The 21,589-nt window shown below is 40.7% G+C and overlaps 1 protein-coding gene across 1 annotated transcript in view; it reads right to left on the bottom strand.

The window, feature by feature from the left end:
* NBEAL1 (neurobeachin like 1) overlaps positions 1–21,589 on the bottom strand; it is a 149,422-nt gene that overhangs the window by 66,313 nt on the left and 61,520 nt on the right. Inside the window, exons 12-18 of the mRNA XM_065413192.1 lie at positions 20,262–20,345; positions 18,779–18,877; positions 18,073–18,656; positions 5,721–5,853; positions 3,738–3,857; positions 1,982–2,285; positions 510–595 (exon numbers count right to left, since the gene is read on the bottom strand). Of these exons, the coding sequence (XP_065269264.1) occupies positions 510–595; positions 1,982–2,285; positions 3,738–3,857; positions 5,721–5,853; positions 18,073–18,656; positions 18,779–18,877; positions 20,262–20,345 (1,410 nt within the window). The remainder of the gene's footprint in view (positions 1–509; positions 596–1,981; positions 2,286–3,737; positions 3,858–5,720; positions 5,854–18,072; positions 18,657–18,778; positions 18,878–20,261; positions 20,346–21,589) is intronic.

Genomic DNA, 21,589 nt, shown 5'->3' with positions numbered 1-21,589 from the left:
CAGATTCTCCATGGAGAAAGGATATGGTGATCAGATACAATGGATTGGTAAAGGATTTAAAAGAGGTATTCTTTAAAGGAGCAGAAATAGGAATTTCGGGGCTATGACTGGTTCGTCAGCGAGCCAACCCTCTCTCCTTTATAGCTCCTACCCCCCAACCTCACTTGATGGGTGCGGCTGACAGCACTCCCCCCGTGTATATGTAAATTGTTATGGAATTACTTGCACTGTACACTTTTAACTGCTGGGTACTCACAGACATTTAGGAATAAAGTTGTGGCCTAATTAAACCACAGCCAGTGTCTCCTGTCCTCCTTCCGGCATAGCCGGACAACATCACTTTAAGGAATAAAGAAAACTTTGTCCATAAAAGGAAACCTGTTCCATTCTAAAAGTTAAACCAAGTTAATCTGTAGATATTTAAAGCTACTGTTCAGAATGTTTTAACCTTTAGAAAAAACAAACTACTGTAAAGTATGTAAGCAAATGGAAAACATGCTGATTACTACCTTGGGTGTATAGTGAAGAAGCACTTTACTGGGCAGATCTGCCACTTCAGACTCTTGGGATTTCCATGGAGTTAGACAGTTTGGGCCTGTAAAATATTTTATGTACACGCTAGATTTAAAGTTTGTGTTAATAAATTTTACTACGCTACACTCTGCTAGAGATACAAATAGGACACCTTGAACTACACATATCCTGACCAAATATTTGACATATCTCCTTAACCAAAAGATTATTTTAAAAAAATAACTCTGTGATTCCATGGGGTTTTACTCTTTACAAATAAACCTCTGGCTAAAAAACAAATTAAGTTATATGAAATGAGATTTGTATGTTCAAAAATTGTCAGTATTTTGTCTTTACAAATATTCCATTTCACACTCAACCGTCATCTCTCCCTAAAGACCATCAGCAGTTAGGAAGATCAGATCCTGAAGACAGCTTTATATACAATTTTTGGTAGTAATAAGACATCATGTAACTCATACACCTAATCTTTTTAAAGATCGTTTTATATACATTATCAAAATGTTCTGGAAAAGATCATCTTTCAATTGCTAATGTAAATCCTAAAGGATGAGCTCCCAAGGCTGAATAATGACTTTTAAGTGGCTTATCAACCACAGCAATACACTTGAATACTCTCACTTACATGCCCATATGTTGACAAATAATGTGAAAAGACACTCAAGGTTGCAGAGTTTAGACAAGTGGTTCACACTTCGAAGAGCTCAGCCTTTCAAGCCCTTCAGACAAGTTTAGTTTTCTTTTCAAGATCACACAGAAGTATGACTTATTTTTAAGTTTTATTAATTGTTATATAATACATGAGGTTTTTGAAACTGGATCTGGACCAATAATAAAACAGATACTTCAGGACACTGAAAGTATCTTTAAAACACATGCAAAAGTAAGATGAAAATCAATATGGACAAAGCTGTGGCCTTTAACTGAATAATTTAATTGCCTAATCTTAATACCCAACTAAAGATTTTTACTCAACTTTTTTAGCTAATGGGCCAAATTCTGCTTTCAGTTTAATTTGTTTAAACCCAGAGTAGCTCCACTGAAGTTAATGGAGATACTTCAGATTTCACTCATGTAAATGAGGGCCCAAATTGGTCGATATCTGTCTAAGTTTTTTTAACACCTCTTCAGGATTGGTGGATATAAATTTTTGTGGACCTCTCTGCATGTCTATATATTTGATGCATAATAGGGGAATAGGAGAATCTGTGTAAATATAGCAAATATAGTATAACATAAATGTGTACTATAAAAAGATACATTTATTTTGAAGGACATATCTACCAGTTTGGCACAGTGCAAGCTGTGTACTTAGACTGTAAATTCTTTGGGGGCAGGGATCATCTTTTTGTTATGGTGTTTGTACAGACGTAGCACAATGGGATCCTGGTCCATAGCTAGGCTTGTAGATGTTACCACTATACAACCACCACCAACAACCACTTACCTGCCAAATATAAAGCTTTCACCTGAGAGGGCTGCAGTGCTTCATGGAAGATGATAACTGACCCAAGCTGGCCCTCCAGTGATGTTGGACATCCCCATTCACTGTCCTGGGTACCCGCGGAGATCAACTTGGTGATCAACTCTGATTTCCCAAGCAGTCCGCCCCAACTAGCTGGAGAGAGAATCCCACCTAGAGATGTTCGATGAGGCGTAATAGGGGAGGAGAAGGGTGGGTCCGGTATCTGAGATGGAGGAGGAGTGGTTGTCCTCTGACCAGCTGAACCAATGCAGCAAGAAGTAAAAGGCTGGAGATGACGGTGTAAGAAAAATAAAAATAAATAAAATAATGTTACAGACAAATGTCAAACATCCTTGAGACTTTCACAAAATTAAACATAAAAAATAAGTGAGTTGAACTAAATCTAATGACCTTTCAGAGCAAATCTGCCTTGACTGAGGAAACAGGTGTAGAAAGACAGCAATACATTGTTGGTGTACATTATGCACAAAAAGCACTAGAAAGTGCATACTAATCCTTCTCCAAGCAGGAGTAATTTGTTCCCTGGCCTGTTACTGGCCTCTGCAGGGAGCATCAAGGCTTCTGTCCCAGCAGACCATTCCCCTTGGATCATACTTTAGCAAGATGTATCTTCTACAATAATCTTGTCATATGAAGTATTCTGCTTGATTGCTTGCACTAATAAAAAGCTTCAGTGCCATCTTCCCATGCCATCTTGTGCAGCAAGAGGTACCCCCCACTCAATGTTTATAAAAGAAGCTGAATGAATGTTTTAGAGTTTCTAAAACTCTCACAGATGCATCAAAAAAATCAACAGTTTTGTCTTACAGTCAGCAGTTATGTTTGCTTTTAATAACTAAGTACTTGATTCTTCAACCTTTACAGGAAGCATGTAAGTCATGCAAGTAGTCATAATGAAGTCAATGGAACTACTCATATGAATATATGCCCCAAACCAAGAAGGATTGCAGAACTGGGGCCTATAAAAATAAAAATAATGGCTCAGTATCATAACATTGTAACCCAGGTTTAAAACGGACTTGTTTCACAAAAAGGAGCAACCGTTTACAACAGCATCCACATATTACGTATAATCATTTTGGCATTTTATTGGCTTGTGCTTATTAAGGTTAATTTAGTATTTAGCATGTAGAAATGATCAGTTAACAGCACTGAAAAGAAATGTCCCTATTAATGTATCCCCTAACCAAAAACAGCACAGACAATGTCACATGCAAGATTACTCAAACTTCCTGTGTGCTCTCAAATGTACTGAGAACCACCTCTTAGTGAGACAAGGTAGTTCTCCGCTGTGCATTAACCTACCATCTTCGCTGGCAAGTCTGCCAACAAGGGAGGCAGTTAGTGCTAATTGTGACAGTAGTTTAAAAAAACAAACAAAACAAAAAGAAACCCAAAAAACACCTCACATAAAAGGAGCTAACACGAGGTTACACAGGCCACTGAATCATCATCAAAAGATCATTCTTGATCAACATCAAGTCCTCTTCTATTCTGCTGTATTTGAGATGGCCCAAAGAGACATGCTGGGGATGAGCTTAACTATCCTCAACACTTGAAAAATGAAAACAACTGCTAATCAGCTTCTATCATGTTTTTAATCACGGATGACCCATTTTCCCTTTTTATTTCTTCATTTTATCTGACTGCCATTTTACAAACCTTTCTTCTGTAAGAAATCCCTAGGATAGTGGTCTGATGGGAAGAAAAGACTTACTTCATTCATGGCAGGAAATCTAAGTGGGGCAGAGATCTTCTGTTGTCCATTGACGTAGATGTAGACAAAGCTTTGACCAAAGGGCCTCTTTCCAGGCATATGAACAATAGTTATGTTGTGCTGGACAGGCAATATAACAGTACAGTTTGATTAGATCCTTATTAAAATGCAACAAAAGAATTCTGCATGTCTGCCCAACATTGCTACCATTAAATGGGTGAAAAAATTACAGCAGACCACAAACTTTTATAGCATCACTGAAAGATTAGATCAAGTATCAATCAATGCCTTCCTTTTTTTAAAAAAAGTGTACATTACAAAAAGGTTTTTTGGGAAAAGAAAGACATGTGACGCCCTTCATAATAATGCAATGCAGTCCCTAAATATAGCCTTAGGAATGGGATGGGGCAACAGAGTAACTTATTCACATTTTCTAAGCCTTAGACTTTGAACTAAATTATAGTTTATAAACTTTAGAAGTTCCCGTAACACATCCCACCACTCAGGAGCCATCTAACTGATCCAGCTGCATTTATGTTTCTTCTCTATTCCTTTGACGTTTTTTAAGGAGAATTACCATAACACTGACATGGCCCCTTTACAGAGATTGCAGATACAGTAACCATTAGTATGCTTATAAAATTTGTGGATGACACCAAGATGGGAGGGGTTGCAAGCACTTTGGAGGACATAATTAGAATTCAAAAAGACCTTAAATTGGAGAATCAGTCTGAATTCAACATGATGAAATTCAATAAAAACAAGAGCTAAGTACTACACTTCAGAAGGAAAAATCAAATGCACAACTACAAAATGGGAATAACTGGCTAGATGGTAGTACTGCTGAAAAGGATCTGGGGGTTATAGTGGATCACAAATTGAATAGGAGTCAACAATGTGATGCAGTTGCAAAAATTAGCAGAACTATTATATTTAATAGGAGGCAATTATCCTGCTCTACTCAGCATTGGTGAGGCCGCAGCTGGAATACTGTGTCCAATTCTGGGCAGTTTAGGAAAGATATGAAGAAATTCGAGTCCAGAGGAGAGCAACAAAAGTGATAAAAGGTTTAGGAAACCTGACCTATAAGGAAAGGTTAAAGAAACCTGGCATCTTTAGTCTTACGAAATGAAGATTGAGGGGGGACCTGTTAACAGTCTTAAAATATGTAAAGGGCTATTATAAAGAGGACAGCAATCAATTGTTCTCCATGTTCACTGAAGGAAGGACAAGAAACAATGGGTTTAATTTGCAGCAAGAGAGATTTAAATTGGAGATTAGGCATTTTTTTCTAACTATAAGGATTTCTTATAGTTACTGAATAGCTTCCAAGGGAGGTTGTGGGAATCTCCATCATTGGAGGTTTTTAAAAACAGTTTGGACTAACACCTGGCAGGGATGATCTAGGTTTACTTGGTCCTGTCTCAATGCAAGGGGCTGGAATTGACTTCTCAAGGTCCCTTCCAGCCCTACATTTCTAGGATTCTGTGATTACAGATCCTATCCTGTAACCATTATTTGCCTAAGTAGCCACACTGACATTTATTTAGATTTACCATTTAAAAACATATACAAAACTTCTAAGCCCCCTGACAATAATTAGACTTGCAATAACCATCCAATAGCATAAATATTAAGGAACAAATTAACTCCACAAGCCAGCAGCATTAACTAATTAAATGGAGACAACAATTTACCTCAGCCAGCTGATAAATAAAAACAGCAACTCCTAAAAGCCTCTCACTGTTAAGTCACACCCAGGAACATACCCTCATCCTGCCCTCAAAACCCTATGAAACAAATAATTCTACAATAAGATCTACTCACATGTTTAAGGATTAGGCCTTATCTTTAGAAGTGGAATGTGTCTTTATTCAAGAGAAAAAAACTAAATCACTTGTTAAGATTATCAGCTGCTTCTCTTTAGCTAAGGCTATTCTGTCCTAAACAAAGTACGTTTAAGTAGCAAGTAGCAGATCTTACCCAGAGGGAATCACACAAACAATGCTCTGGCAGCATCACTGTTGCATATTCTCTCTTTGTGCAAACTGCAACCACCAGCGTTCCAGAGCAGGTAATGAAGGCCTCGAAACCCATCCCACTTCCTGTAAAAAAGCTACAGAATGAAAAATCCATGAGATAGTTTATCAGAACTGTTGAAAAGTATCTAGCGGTACGTGAATTCAGTACAAAACCTGTTTAAATTGTTCAGCATGGCTGAAAACATTCCATCATCACTAGTCATATCTAATGAGTAAAAGGATCCTCAAAGTGACATTCTGGTTCACCTAATAAAAACAAACAACAACTACAAGTAAACTGTAGGCACAAGGAACCCTAAAACATGGTGTGCAGGACAAAAGTGGTCCAGTGTTCTCAAAGAAGTTTGTAGCCATCCTCACCTTTACATGGAGATGCAAACCTTGGTTCCAGCATGTAATGTTTCAGCTTAAATCCACAGAGTTTATGCTGGTTTCAATATAAAGCACTGCATGTGGGGGACTGTAGTCTCTGCAAGCAACACCTCTATGAAGCCTAGATTCATCTTTATTAATCTGTGCCATTTTGTCAGGAGGGGTGAAGTAAAAGGCTGCCTTTAGGCTTGTGGTAATTTGCCAATACTATGTTTACTTGGGACATTTTAGAGGCTTCTGTTATAGGAATTAGGAAGTATTTTTCTCCAATCAAGTATTTTCCTAAATTTACATTACACACAAAAGTAACTATCCTGCTATACTGTTGCTTTTATTTCTAACACTTTTTAAGGAACCATTTTGACAGAAATTGCATGAAGTCTGAAATTGTTATAGGGAATTTTCTGGTCAGGTCTACACTTGAAATTTTTGCTGGTAAAGTAATGTCATGGGAATGGGGTAATCTTTTGCAATATGTCTATACTGGCAGAAGCCCAAACATAGATGCGGTTACACTGGCATCAAAGTGCTTTTGCTGATATAGCTTATTTTGCTCACCCAACTGGTATAAGATATATTGACAAAAGCACTTCTTTGCCAGTAGAAGCTACAATAGGAGGGCTTGCCCGGTTTTCTAGTGCAGACCTGGCTTTAGGCTCTTTTCATACCTTGAACACTTCATTATGAAACATATGTGAAAAAACTATTGTCAAAGTCTGTTACATTCCCTCAAATGTGGTTATTATGAGAAGCATTTTCACTACAATCGTTATTAATCATGCCACTTACAGAATAAACAGACGGTGCATCTATATTAAGTGAAAGCTATACAAGTGTGCAGCAATTCTCCAAAAAGGTTCATAATTTTGGAGTTTAATGTACTCATCCTACACACATAATTTGAAAGCTTATTTTATGTATGTTTAGATGAGGTATAATGAGGAGCTGTCAAGTGGTGCTGTAAGCCTGTAGGTGAGGTAAATGAAAAAGTCTCATTTTTTGCACAATTCCAGAAACACTGCGATATAACTATACTTACAATTTTTACTGTTTAAATTAACTTCAACACCTTAATATGGTGCTTCTTGGTCAAAGCTACCAAACAACAATGTATTAAAAGACTTTGTATTGGTTTTGCATGGGCAAGTCCCCCCCTCCCCCCCCAAAATGGTGAAGCTGTTTAACATGACAAATATGGCAAATATCAACATTTTGGAATCATAGAACTGGAAGGGACCTCGAGAGGTCATCTAGTCCAGTCCCCTGCACTCAAAGCAGGACTTAGTATTTTCTAGAGTAGACCATTCCTGACAGGTGTTTGTCCAACCTGCTCTTAAAATTCCCCAATGATGGAGATTCCACAACCTCCCTAGGCAATTTCTTACACTGCTTAACCACTCTGACAGTTAGGAAGTCTTTCCTAATGTCCAACCTAAACTGCCTTTGCTGCAATTTAAGCCCACTGCTTCTTGTCCTATCCTCAGAGGTTAAGAAGAATGATTTTTCTCCCTCCTCCTTGTAAACAACTTTTTATGTACTTGAAAACTATTATCATGTCCCCTCTTAGTCTTCTCTTCTCCAGACTAAACAAACCCAATTTTTTCAATCTTCCCTCATGTTTTCTAGACCTTTAATCATTTTTGTTGCTCTTCTCTGGACTTTCTCCAATTTGTCCACATCTTTCCTGTAATGTGGCGCCCAGAACTGGACACAGTACTCCAGTTGAGGCCTAATCAGTGCGGAGTAGAGTGGAAGAATTACTTCTCGTGTCTTGCTTACAATATCCTTGCTAATACACCCCAGAATGATGTTTGCTTTTTTTGCAACTGCGTTACACTGTTGACTCATATTTCGCTTGTGATCCACTATGGCCCCCAGATCCCTTTCCGCAGTACTCCTTCCTAGGCAGTCATTTCTCATTTTGTATGTGTGCAACTGACTGTTCCTTCCTAAGTGGAGTACTTTGTGTTTGTCCTTAATATACTACCATGAAATGTTTTGACATAACATATTCTTAATTGTCAAAGTATCTTAGAAGTGATAACAGTTATCTACAGTTTTCAGTTGAAATTTGCTGACCACATCAGTCCCACACTGAAGATTGTGTACCAGTAGCACTAGAATGCATGCCCACAGTTTGTATAGCATAGTGGGTAGATATAAATGAACATGAATTCTTAATGTATCAGAGGGGTTGCCGTGTTAGTCTGGATCTGTAACAAGCAACAGAGTCCTGTGGCACCTTATAGACTAACAGACGTATTGGAGCATAAGCTTTTGTGGGTGAATACCATGTCTGACAAAGTGGGTATTCACCCACGAAAGCTTATGCTCCAATACGTCTGTTAGTCTATAAGGTGCCACAGGACTCTGTTGTGAATTCTTAATGTAATGCTTCTTCATTTATAAGCTATTGCAGATACAATGTAGCATCTAGTCTGCCTGGTAGAACATTTTAATTTTTAATTGCCTATGTATGCAGTGCTAGCCTTTGAAATATTCTAGGAACTAGCTTTTTAATTCAGTGACACTTATGCATAGGTCAGTATTAGTGCTAAAGATGGGAATACATAGCTTCATATTATGAATATGCAAAGGCTATGAGAGAAAGAAGTGGCCTAACAAGAAATAGTGAAGAAAAAGTCCACAAACTAGTCTTGCCTTCTCACTTAAAAGGGAAAAAGAGCATATTACAGATTTTACTATATGACAATGAATCATATCCTGTGGCGCTTATCAACATATCTACTGGACTGCATGTAACATAGGATGTACACAAGTCTCTACTGAAAACAGAAGATGTTGGTGAAGAACAAATGGAGAGATTTGATATGAAAGGAGACTCGAGGAGCTCGGTTTGTTTAGCCTAACCAAAAGAAGGCTGAGGGGGGATATGATTGCTCTCTTTAAATATATCAAAGGGATTAATACCAAGGAGGGAGAGGAACTATTTCAGCTCAGTAGTAATGTGGACACGAGAACGAATGGATATAAACTGGCCATGGGGAAGTTTAGGCTTGAAATTAGACGAAGGTTTCTAACCGTCAGAGGGGTGAAATTTTGGAACAGCCTTCCGAGGGAAACGGTGGGGGCGAAAGACCTCTCTGGCTTCAAGATCAGGCTTGATAAGTTTATGGAGGGAATGGTTTGATGAGATAACGTGATTTTAGTCAATTAGGCATTAACGTGCCATCGCGGGTAAAATGGGGGTCCGGCTGTAGAATCTTGCCTGTATGCTCGGGGTTCTGCTGATCGCCATATTTGGGGTCGGGAAGGAATTTTCCTCCAGGGTAGATTGGCAGAGGCCCTGGAGGTTTTTCGCCTTCCTCCGCAGCATAGGGCAGGGGTCGCAGGCTGGAAGATTCTGTTGTGGGTGGGTCAGCTTTTGTGGCCTGCATCATGCGGGAGGTCAGACTAGATGACCATATTGGTCCCTTCTGACCTTAAAGTCTATGAGTCTATGAGAGATGCACTTGATTCTGATGGGACATATAGCCCAGTCAAGAAATCTGGCATCAAAACATTTATTGAAATTGCCAAGATAACCAAATGTAATGGCAAGGGAAGAGAAATCACAACAGCCGTCAGTTCAGAAGTTTTTTTCCTGCAGAGCCTTGTCCTTAGCAAGATGTAGCGGTGATGTTTCAAGCGGAACTGTTCTTAGTCACCCAATAGGATCTGTGCCTATATTCCTCTTCCATGCTGATGGAGCAATAAAAACCAAGTTCAATTAGGGCATCAGCTGGAAGCGCTAAGCAGAAAGAATCCATGAGCTAAGAGCATACAACAAAGAAACGGAGATGCCAGGACAGCGTAGATCAGAGATGCCAGGGCTGTCATACAAATGATAGCTGGAGACAAATTTCCCACATTCAATGAACTGGCTGCTGAGTACTGAAGGCAGGTCCTAAAAGCAGTTGACAACACAAATTCTGTAATCAAAGTCTGACAGATATGATAACAGTAACTCTGTGAAAACTGCAGAAAGACAGTGCTGGACATGATCTAAGGTTGGATGCAAGAAATACCAGGTGATTGGTGGATGCCCTCTGTGCTACCATGGGAAAGTTTCTAAACATGGCATCCAACAAGCAGTCATTTGTAAAATTCCTCTGTGAATCTAGGGTTCAAAAAGCACCAGAGAGCATAGGAGCACACTCAACACCAACACTCCTCCTTGCTGGAGGCTTTTCCAATGGTGAAGTAGCAAAGTCCATCATTAGTAGAGGTGGTGAAGAAGCCCAAGGCTTGTACAGTACTCAAGAGGAAGCAGACACAAGGATGCTTCTGCATGCTGTATGTGCCAATATGGCTTTTGGGCTTCTTGGTGTCAAAAGAACCATAGTAAGGAGGTCACCTGATACAGATGTTTTCATCCTTGATGTTCACTACTTTCCAAAAATGAACACACAGATAACACGTGGATTGAAACAGGCACCATTTCTAGCACAACTGACAAGTGTTGCTTCACATCAGTGCATGCAATTTGTGATGCACTCACTCCTGACTTCTGCAACATACTTCCTGCTGCACATGCATTAATGGGATGTGATTCTGTACCATCCCTATTTGGTATGGGGGGGAAATTGTGTTTAATGTTGTGAAAGCAAAGGGTGCTTACTGCTTCAGAGATCTTGCCAAACTGGGAGAAAATAATGGACAAGTCAGAATTTCTGCAGCAAGGAAGTTGGCAGCAGTGCTGTATGACCAGAGCAAGAAAGAAAAGGAGACCCACAGAGACCTGAATTGCTTGTGCCTGAATCTAGCCATCAAAAAAAGACAAGTCACTGGCCAAACTCCCACCATGTGAGGACAGTTTTGAAGAGCATTTCAAAAAAACATCTTGACAAACAAAAATTTGGGTGTCTTCGCACACAGGTGAGCCGTATATCAGTTCACCATCACAACATGGATGGAAAAATGTGTATGCTGAACTACTTCCTGTATTACTACTACAAGGGCACAATGGCATCTGAGTTTCTATAAGACCTTATTTGTGCCTGTACCAGTAGGTGTTGCTGCACAATCAACTGTCTCTTCAGTCGGAGCAAAACTCCCTGAACAGAACTTCGTACACACAAAGGCAACGAAAACTGGTAACCCATGCACTCTTGACAAATATCACAATGAAAAAGATGATGATAATGATGTTGACTAGAAATGTCACCGGTGCAATTACATTTCAATGATACCTATACAAATTTATTATTAGATTTTGCTTTATCCTCTTGCAATACTTGTTCCAGAGGGATCGTCGAGGACCATCCGGCCCTCTGACTGCTAACCCATGCTAATCATTCATGTGGGCACTCATATACATATGAGGTATGACCCTGAACAGATCAGAAGTGACTGCTGGGCTCTGGGAGTAAAGGTGAAGGAGTTGGGGGCACAAGTGGCATTCTCTTCAATCCTTCCGGTCAAGGGTAGGGGTTCAAACAGAGACCGAGGCATCCTGGAGGTGAATCCCTGGTGTCACCAGGAGGGCTTCAGCTTCCTTGACCATGGGATGTTGTTCCTGGAAGAAGGACTATTGAGCAGAGATGGGGTCCATTGAGGAAGGGGGAAAACTATCTTTGGATACAGACTGGCTAACCTAGGGAGGTGGGCTTTAAACTAGGTTTGACGGGGGCAGGAGACAAAAGCCCAAGGTAAGTCAAAAACATGAAGATCTGGGTGAAGGGTCAGAATCTGGGGGGGAGCATGGGCAATTACAGCTAGGACGAGGGAGAGATGAGAGGGAACATAGAGGGGAAATCAAATCAGTATCTTAGATGTCTGTATACTAATGCAAGTAGTATGGGGAATAAACAGGAAGAACTAGAAATACAGTGAATAATCACAACTATGACATAGTTGGCATCACAGAGACTAGGTGGGATAACACACATGACTGGAATATTGGTATAGAAGGGTACAGCTCAGGATGGATCATCAGGGAAAAAAGGGAGGAGGTGTTGCCTCGTATATCAAAGATGTATCCATTTGCACTGAAGTTAAGATGGAAATAGGAGATAGAATTGTTGAAAGTCTCAAGGTAAGGATAATAGGGGTAAAAGAATAAGGGTGATGTCATGGTAGGAGTATGCTATAGACCATCTAACCAGGAAGAAGAGGTGGATAAGGCTTTTCTTAAACAACTAACAAAATCATCCAAAGCACAGGACTTGGTGGTGATGGGGGACTTCAACTACCCAGACATCTGTTGGGAAACTAATACAGCAGGACACAGATTATCCAACAAGTTCTTGGAATGCACTGGAGATAATTTTTTGTTTCAGAAGGTGGAGAAAGTAGCTAGGAGAGAGGCTGTTCTAGATTTGATTTTGACAAATAGAGAGGAACTGGTTGAGAATTTGGAAGGTAGATTGGGTGAAAGTGATCATGAAATGATAAATGATTCTATGGAATGGTAGGAGGGAAAACGGCAGAATAAAAAGACCGTGGATTTCAAGAAGGCGACTTTAGCAAACTCAGGGAGTTGGTAGGTAAGTTCCCATGGGAAGCAAGTCTAAGGGAAAAACAGCTCTAAAGAACTGGTAGTTTTTCAAAGATACATTATTAAGGGCACAGGAACAAATTATCCCACTGTGTAGGAAAGATAGGAAGTATGGCAAGAGACCACCCTAGCTTAACCAGGAGATCTTCAGTGATTTGAAACTCAAAAAAGAGTCCTATAAAAAGTGGAAACTAGGTCAAATTATGAAGGATTAATACAAAAAAACAAACACGAGACTATAGGGACGAAATTTGAAAGGCCAAGGCACAAAATGAGATTAAACTAGCTAGAGACATAAAGGGTAACAAGAAAACATTCTACAAATACATTAGAAGCAAGAGGAAAACCAAGGACTGGGTCGGCCCATTAGTCAATGAGAGGGGAAAGACAATAATAAAAAATGTGGAAGTCATGTAAGTGCTAAATGCCTTTTTTGTTTCCGTTTTCACCAAAAAGGTTAGTAGCGATCAAATGTCTACCATAGTGAATGCCAGTGAAAATGAGGTAGAACTTGAGGCTAAAATAGGGAACGAACAGTTAAAAATTTTGTAGACAAGTTAAATGTCTTCAAGTCACCAGGGCCTGATGAAATGTATCCTAGAATACTCAAGGAGCTGACTGAGGAGGTATCTGAGCCATTAGTGATTATCTTCAAAAACTCATGGAAGACGGGAGAGATTCCAAAGGACTGGGAGAGAGCAAATATAGTGCCAATCTATAAAAAGGGGAATAAGGATAACCTGTAGCGTTACAGACCAGTCAGCTTAACTTCAGTACCCGGAAAGATCATGGAGCAAATAAGCAAGCAAGCAAGCAATCTGTAAACACCTAGAAGATAATAAGGGGATAATAGTCAACATGGATATGACAAGAACAAATCACGTCAAACTAACCTAATAACTTTCTTTGACAGGGTAACAAGCCTTATGGATGGGGGGAAGCAGGAGATATGGTATATCTTGACTTCAGAAAGGCTTTTGATACTGTCTCACATGACTGCCTCATAAACAAACTAGATGGAGCTACTATAAGGTGGGTGCATAACTGATTGGAAAACCATTCCCAGAGAGTAGTTATCAGTGGTTCACAGTCAAGCTCGAAGGACATATCCAGTGGGGGTATTACTGCTGGGGGGATTCTGCACCAATTCTGGACAGAATTCATATGGCCCGCATTTTTCTGTGCCCCCTGCACAGAAAAATGCAAAAAAAATCTGCCGGGGGATACACGCCTCTTCCCTGGCAGCCCAAGCAGCGCGTCTGTTCCAATGTACCTGGAGCAGCCTCAGAGACGGGGCAGGAGGGCTGGACGTGAGTGCCTGCATGATCACCATTGGGGAGGGGGGAGAACGGGGCTAAGTATACATGTGTGCCAGTGACTGTACTCCTGGGGGGATTCTGCGGGACGGCGTGCCCGCAGCAGAAAACGTACGTTTCCCCAGACACACACATTTCCTGCTTTTCCCTGCAGAAAACGGCAGGGAAGCCTTGTGGGGGCGGGGAGGTACAACCATGTGTGCAGTTTTGGGGGGGACAGCCCCCCAAACAGAGGTGAGGCATGGGGGGGCACACAGGGTTACGTGCCATTGCCCCCCGTCCCTCCTCATTTCTGCAGATGCAGAGCTGCCCAGCTCAGAGGCTGGGTCTTGTCTCGCGCTCCGCTGACTCTGCAGCTGAACGCAGCCTCCTGGGTCCTACTGCCAGTTGTGCTCCCTTTCTGTGTTCTGGGAGCCTTCCTATTTTCTGTGGAACAGTGAGTTCCTGCGGTGTAGCTGGGTAAGCGGGAGTGGGGGAAATGAGGGAAGGGAGCTGAGGGGTGGGGGTGAAGAGGCAGTGGGGAAGGAAGGGCAGTGGAATAGGGCAGGGGGAGGGGAATTCGGGCATGGGGTGAGGGGGATGGAGAAGAAAAGGAGATAGGAGAATCATGGGGGAAGCGGGATCCCAGCATGTGGAATCCCCTCGGCAGCAGCTGGGGCTCCCCCATTAAGCAGGCCCATTGAACCCTCACACTGACAAGCCCTACCCCCTATACCTGGACCCCTCTGATGAGCCCCCCCTACACCCAGACCCCCACCCCACTGAGCCCCAACCAGCTGCATCTGGACCCCCACTCCATCAAGCCTCACTCCCCCTGCACCCGAACCCCCCCCCCACTGAATTCCCACACACAGACCCCACCGCTGAGCCCAACCACCATCACCTGGATCCCCTGCAGAGTCCCATTGCCCCTGCACTCAGAACCCCCCAACGAGCCTTTGTGCATCCAGATCTCCCACTGAGATGCCCACAACCAGATTGCCCCACACAGAAACCTCTCGCCCCACACCTGGATTCCCCCACACTAAGCCCCTCCACACTTGGATCCTGCTGGACTCAGCCTGCCGACCCACACCTGGTGCACCTGGCACAGAGGGTCAGGGCCCCGGGGTGTTTCTGGGACAGGCCCAGCCCTTGCACTGTGTCAGGGTCAGGTGCAGTGTCACTGCCGAGTCCCTGTACTGGGGGAGGTGGGGGCTTCAGGGGGATCTCCCACCTCAATGCAGCCAGTGGCCTGTGCCCCTCACTGCCATGCTGGAGCCACATTTATTTATTGACAAATAATATTTGCAGAATTTTAAAATATTGTGCGCAGAATTTTTAAATTTTTGGCGCAGAATTCCCTCGGGAGTAGGAGTATTGCAAGGATTGGTCCTGGGTCTGGTTATGTTCAATATCTTCATAAATTATTATGGCATAGAGCATATACTCAATGTCTGTGGACAATATCAAGATGGGAGGGGTTGCAAGTGCTTTGAAGGGCAGGATTAAAAATCAAAATGATCCGGACAGACTAAAGAAATGGTCTGTAGAAAATAGGATGAAGTTCATTAAGGACAAATGCAAAGTGCTTTACTTAGGAAGGAACAATCAATTGCACATATACAAAATGGGAAATGACTGCCCAAGAAGGAGTACTGCAGAAAGAGATCTGGGGTGTATAGTGGCTCACAAGCTAAATATGAGTCAACAGTGAAACACTGTTGCAACAAGAAAAAAAAAAAAAAGGCAAATATCATTCTGGCATGTATCAGCAGAAGGGCTGTAAGCAAGACAAGAAAAGTAATTCTTCCACTCTACGCCACACTGACAAGGCCTCAATTGGAGAATTGTATCTAGTTCTGGGCACCACATTGTAGAAAGATGTGGACAAACTGGAGAAAGTTCAGAGGAGGGCAACAAAAATGATTAAAGAAAACATGACCTACGAGGAAAGATTGTAAAGATTGAGTTTGTTTAGTCTGGAGAAGAAAAGACGGAGGGGACATGGTAACAGTTTTCAAGTATGTAAAAGCTTGTTAAAAGGAGGAGGATGAAAGATTGTTCTCCTTAACCTCTGAGGATAGACAAGAAGCAATGGGCTTAAATTGCAGCAAGGGAGGTTTACATTGGACATTAGGAAAAACTTCTTAACTGTCAGGGCAGTTAAGCACTGGAACAAATTGTCTAGGGAGGTTGTAGAATCACTGTCATTGGAGGTTTTTAAGTACAGGTTAGACAAACACCTGTCTGGAATGGTCTAGTTATTACTTAGTCCTGCCTTGAGTGCAGGGGACTGGACTAGATGACCTACCGAGGTCCCTTCCAGTCCCACAGTTCTACAATTGTTGTTGTGATGCATTGAGAACACAAAGAAATCCAATTTTACATCTTGAAATAATACGTAGAATCATTAAACTCATAGAAAAAATGCAAAGATTTCAAAGTGGTCGTTTTAATGTGTTGATGGCATCATTGTTCAGCCCCCACTCCTAAGGTAATGGCACTACTTGCCAGCTCCACATCATACCTCATCTTAAAGTAGACATAATACGTTTTCAAATGATGAATGCAGTGCATGTGTGTAGAGTGGGTACATGAAGTCGACCAAATCAATGGTGTCTGCCCTTCACCTAATAATGCACATATAGACTGCAAAGCATGGAGATAGCAGCTAGCTCAGTCTTTTCTGTTGTATATTTAAAAAAGCATTTTCCACTGAAACAAAGTAAAGTAACCACCTGTGTTTTTAATCATTCATTTATTCTTGTTATCTATTTCCTATTTGCTATTATATTCCCTTCAATCAAGAATCTTAGAACTTCATCTGAGGCTTGGTCTACACTAACCCCCCAAGTCGAACTAAGGTACGCAAATTCAGCTACGTGAATAACGTAACTGAATTCGACATACCTTAGTTCGAACTTACCGCGGTTCAGACGCGGTCCACACGCGGCAGGCAGGCTCCCTCGTCGACTCCGCGGTACTCCTCTCGCTGAGCTGGAGTACCGCAGTCGACGGCGAGCGCTTCCGGGATCGATATATCGCGTCCAGACCAGACGCGATAAATCGAACCCGGAACTTCGATCCCCAGCCACCGAACTAGCGGCTTGGTGTAGACCAGCCCTGAGTAGCCAACACCAATCCCTACCTGGCGAGCAGGATATGCAGCGTAACATAGGATACCCTCTTCTCCACCACACACTAGAATACATCATATTCTAAATTCAATTTAATGACTAAACATGCAAACTCCTATTCTATTATACCATCAAGTCCAAACACAGCTGCAGCCATTTCTCCTTATGCGATAACACCATTAGATTTTAAACGATGCGGGTTTGGGTCAGGATTTGAATGGGAGACCTTTTTAAAAAATAAAAGAAATGGTGTTGGGAGTTACGCGGGTGGCACTTTTAACCAAGTCAGTACTATACGAATACCCCAGCATGATATTCTGGAGCGCTGTGCTGCTGGAGGGCCTGTAGTTCAGGTCATAATCAGAAGTGGTCGTTTATATCTCAAAATGAGTCAATCTATGGCATTGCTTATATGAGAAAAGGGTTAAAGTGGTGTCTTGGCCAAATTCCAAACTCAGAAATTTCCCCCTGCAGTTCCAGTTAGAAAAGGATATTTTTCAGGTATTATCCTGAATTTTTGCACTTGTTTGCTATTGAACACCTGTGTTAAAATCAGAGGCAGTTATATTTTATGGCCCCTATACACGACAAGAACTATACTAATGCATAGTTATCTGTCACAATTAGGGGGTCCTTTTTTCTTTTTTTAACGCCATCATGGATGAGAAAACATATGTTAATATGCATTACCCAAATAATTTAATCTTAATATAGTTATAGAATTGCACCTTCCTATACACACTAGCAGTATAATTGTTCCAATACAGAAACCCTTAACCATGCATTTGCATGGCTATTCCTGTAGTATAGTCATGTCTTCAGTGGTGGATGAAGCTATTCCTGTTTACAAACTCAACCGATAGTCAATTTATCAAGTATTTTGGTATGAAATGTGCTATATAAATATAAGCATCGCTACCACATATGCCATGGGATGCAGATTACCAAGAGATGTTCTTCCACACAAAGTAATCACAGCAAGCATACCTGTATAGTTGCTTCCTCTTGCCTCCTCCCTTGCTGGTGATGTCAGGTGTAACTTGGTCCTGGTCTAGGCATAGCCAAGCATTGAAGGAAAATGCAGAGCCTGGCCATTTGTGAATAGGTGGCACAGCAATTCCTGCCATGCTGGGGGACAAGTTGAAATATTGCATGGCACTGTCCAGGCCTTGCTTCCGAGCCATTGCCAGAATTGCACGCATCACAGGGATGACGTAAGGGTGAGACTGCTTTGGTTCATTAGTCCTCAAGAGTCGTATTAGTCGATGCAGTTCTTCAGAGCTCATTGATTGACTTCCCAAAGAACCCTGGAGGCCAATCAGGTTCTCAGCACAAGTGCGATGGAGTGAAGAGTGGAAGTTTAATGTCTCAATGATGCGGATGACCATGTTTGCATTGACACACGTGGCACGACTCTGCCTGTTAATACAGCAGATTCGCTTCAACCAATTTGAGATGAAGATCTGAAGGTCATGTGACTCTAGCTCTGGAAGCCACTGGATAAGCAGCAATAAGGGCTGGACGTTACTAATGCCCAAAATTCCAACAGACACGTGATCACCTTCAGCAGCCTGGAAAAAAAGAGCATAGAACACAAAGATGAACACTGGCCTACTACAACAAACTAGGGGCAGAAAAGCTGTCCAGAAGTTCAGCCATTTTAGATAATGTTCAAAGCAAGCACATGTCTCACCATATTCATAAGTTCTTCTAGCAACTCTCGCGAGGGCTGACCCAGAGATTTTAGTACTTCATAGATATGTGCATAACCAATCCTCTCTTTAAAGACCTCCTGAAGAGGAAAAAAAATAGTAACATTAAGAAAAGTATGCAGTGCCAGTGTAGCTGTGTCAGTCCAGCATATTAGAGAGAACAGGTTGAGGAGGTAATTATTGGACCAACTTCTGTTGGGGATAATAAAAGAGACAGACACAACTAACTCTAGTGGCTAATTACTTACCTGCATTAATAGGGTCTCACTAACACAAAACTAGCTTTATTGTTATGTTACCCTTTATGAGAACATACTACAAACCTTATCTAAAGACTAAAGAAGTTAAGGATAGTCTTTTGATTGACTTCAACGAGTTTTGGTTAGCCTTATAGTTATAGATTCATGACACTACTGCATATAATATTATGTCATGCAAAAATATATTCTGTAGCTTAATAAATGTTTTAATTCTAGCTGGCAAATTACAACAGAAGTACACAGGCACAGAGAAGAGCTTTATTTTACTTGTTATAAACCATAAACAAAATCTCCAGTACAATTGTTTTAATATATTTCAAAATGTTAGTCTTTTTAGTTTATTACAAAATACCAATTGTTTTATTATTTAGTTGAACCTATAGAATAAGATGAAAACGAACACAAGTAGGTGCAGAAGCTGAAGTAGTATATAATCATTTTTAATCATTATAATCATTCTCCTAGAAAAATGTCTTGATTTAATAATATTTGAGAAATATTTTAGATAGAAACTTTATTAAATATGGGAAAGTATTCTGAAAACTGGTTACCTTGCACTGAATTTATGGAAAACAACTCTCAAGCAGTAAAATCTACACAGTTATATACATCTACTTATTAGTTAATGAACAGCAGTTACATCCTATTAAGTGAATTCCCTTCTCTTTGCATGGGTATTTTCAATTGTTATCTGTACGATGTGGAAAACACATTTTTAAATATGAGTGAATTTGTTGGAAGAAACAGGATTTTATGTGAAGTGCTTCTGGAATAAAGTAGCGAGAGGCAAAAAAGTCACTGTTGAAAAATTCACTTAAAATGCGGAGTATGTAGGTGCCCCTTCAAACATTCATGGGACTTAGCGCAATTTTCATTGCAGGAAAAGTTGTCAGAGAATATTACTTTACACTCAGTTTTTAAAGTTTCTGTTTTTTATTAACCAATCAAATTAGCTCTAATCCCAGAAATCATGTTCCAACTTTACATAAAATTAAATTAATGTCCAGCCCAAATGATGATGTAGTCCATAAGAGGAGCATGAGGAAGAAAAGCACAAAGGGTTTCTTGATCTGGTTGGGACCTGCTATCAATAATAATAATAATTTATAATAATAAACAATTCTTCAAGGTTTTACATTAAAATGTTGAACAAGAAATGAGAAAGATGGCTGCCATAAACAGACCTATGCATATGTATGCTTACCTTCGCAGCTGGAGATTTGTGCAACACTGCTGTAAGGGCTTGAATGGTGGATACTGCCAAGCAGTCTAGTTGTCCCTGAAACACCTGAAAGCAGCAGAGACAGGTGTTACTTACAAACATATTAAATAGTATTCTGCTCTGAAGGATACTCTGTGCACTTCTGCCAGGATGAAAATCAAAGTTCATTAACATGCTTTACAATCATCTCCCCACCAACATGGATTTCATGACACCACAACCTACAAGAAAGGACACAATGACAGAAAACTAGCCATGTAGTTCAAGAGGAGGAAAGAAGCGTTCACACACATTACAATAAAAGGTTCTGATGGACAAATGTACAAATTTTCCTCATGCTGTTAATGGACAATCTCAAGAGGGAGGGAGGAAAAGAAAGTAACCAACCCCTTGTAGTGTATGTGTGCACTGCAGAGTATATAGCTTTCTGACAATCAGTTCTTTAACAAATGGAGATGAACATCATTTTAATCTCAGTGCAGGCTCCTGCACACACCAAAGCAATACACACACACATTAGAAGTGATTAGTTATACCAGCACAGTCCAATAACTTCATTGCCTCTTACATCCATCCTAGAGGATGACACTCTACTTTCAAACCAAATGAGTCTCAAATAATTCTTTTCCTTTTATGTTTTCTATTAGTTAATTCCTCTGAATACTGATATTTTTCATGATAATTTATGAACAGAAAATTATGTGCCATATATCAGCAGGTCCCTTTGTAAACTTGACCAGTGGAACTATGCAAATGAACAGACTCCATGTGACAGTCTCTGAACTAATATATTGCATATTGGACAATGAGAAGTTAGTGAATAAATGTTTACATGCAGATCCTCACACTGAGTTACCAACAGGATTGGCTATTTTAAACAGAATCAAGATTTCTAGACTACATACTTTCATGTGCTCAGCACTGCATTATCTATTTAAATGAGAACAAATCAGTAACAATCTCCATACTCCTATAAGGAGTGATACAATAAGAATTTGCATTTGATGTTTTCCATGATGCTAATGGAAATTCAAGACAACAGACTCTTCTCACCTCCCACATTCAGCCTGTCCATTGTATTGTGAACATCTGTTCTTGATGACAAGCAAAGAATCAGGACATCAACTACAACCATACAGATTCACAAACAAAGCCCCAGAACCCAATAGACCACCGTGCTGAGACAGAAGCAAAAAAGAAAAAACGAAATCACCACCAGGTTGATAGCATTGATACTGGGATTCTATTCCTGTACTTCACCCTCCTCAGATTAAAAGGAGCAAAATTTGTACTTAATATTTTTAAAATAC

This window comes from Emys orbicularis, chromosome 11 (assembly GCF_028017835.1).
Source record: "Emys orbicularis isolate rEmyOrb1 chromosome 11, rEmyOrb1.hap1, whole genome shotgun sequence".
NCBI lineage: Eukaryota > Metazoa > Chordata > Testudines > Emydidae > Emys > Emys orbicularis.
This window is presented reverse-complemented; position numbering and strand designations above follow the sequence as displayed.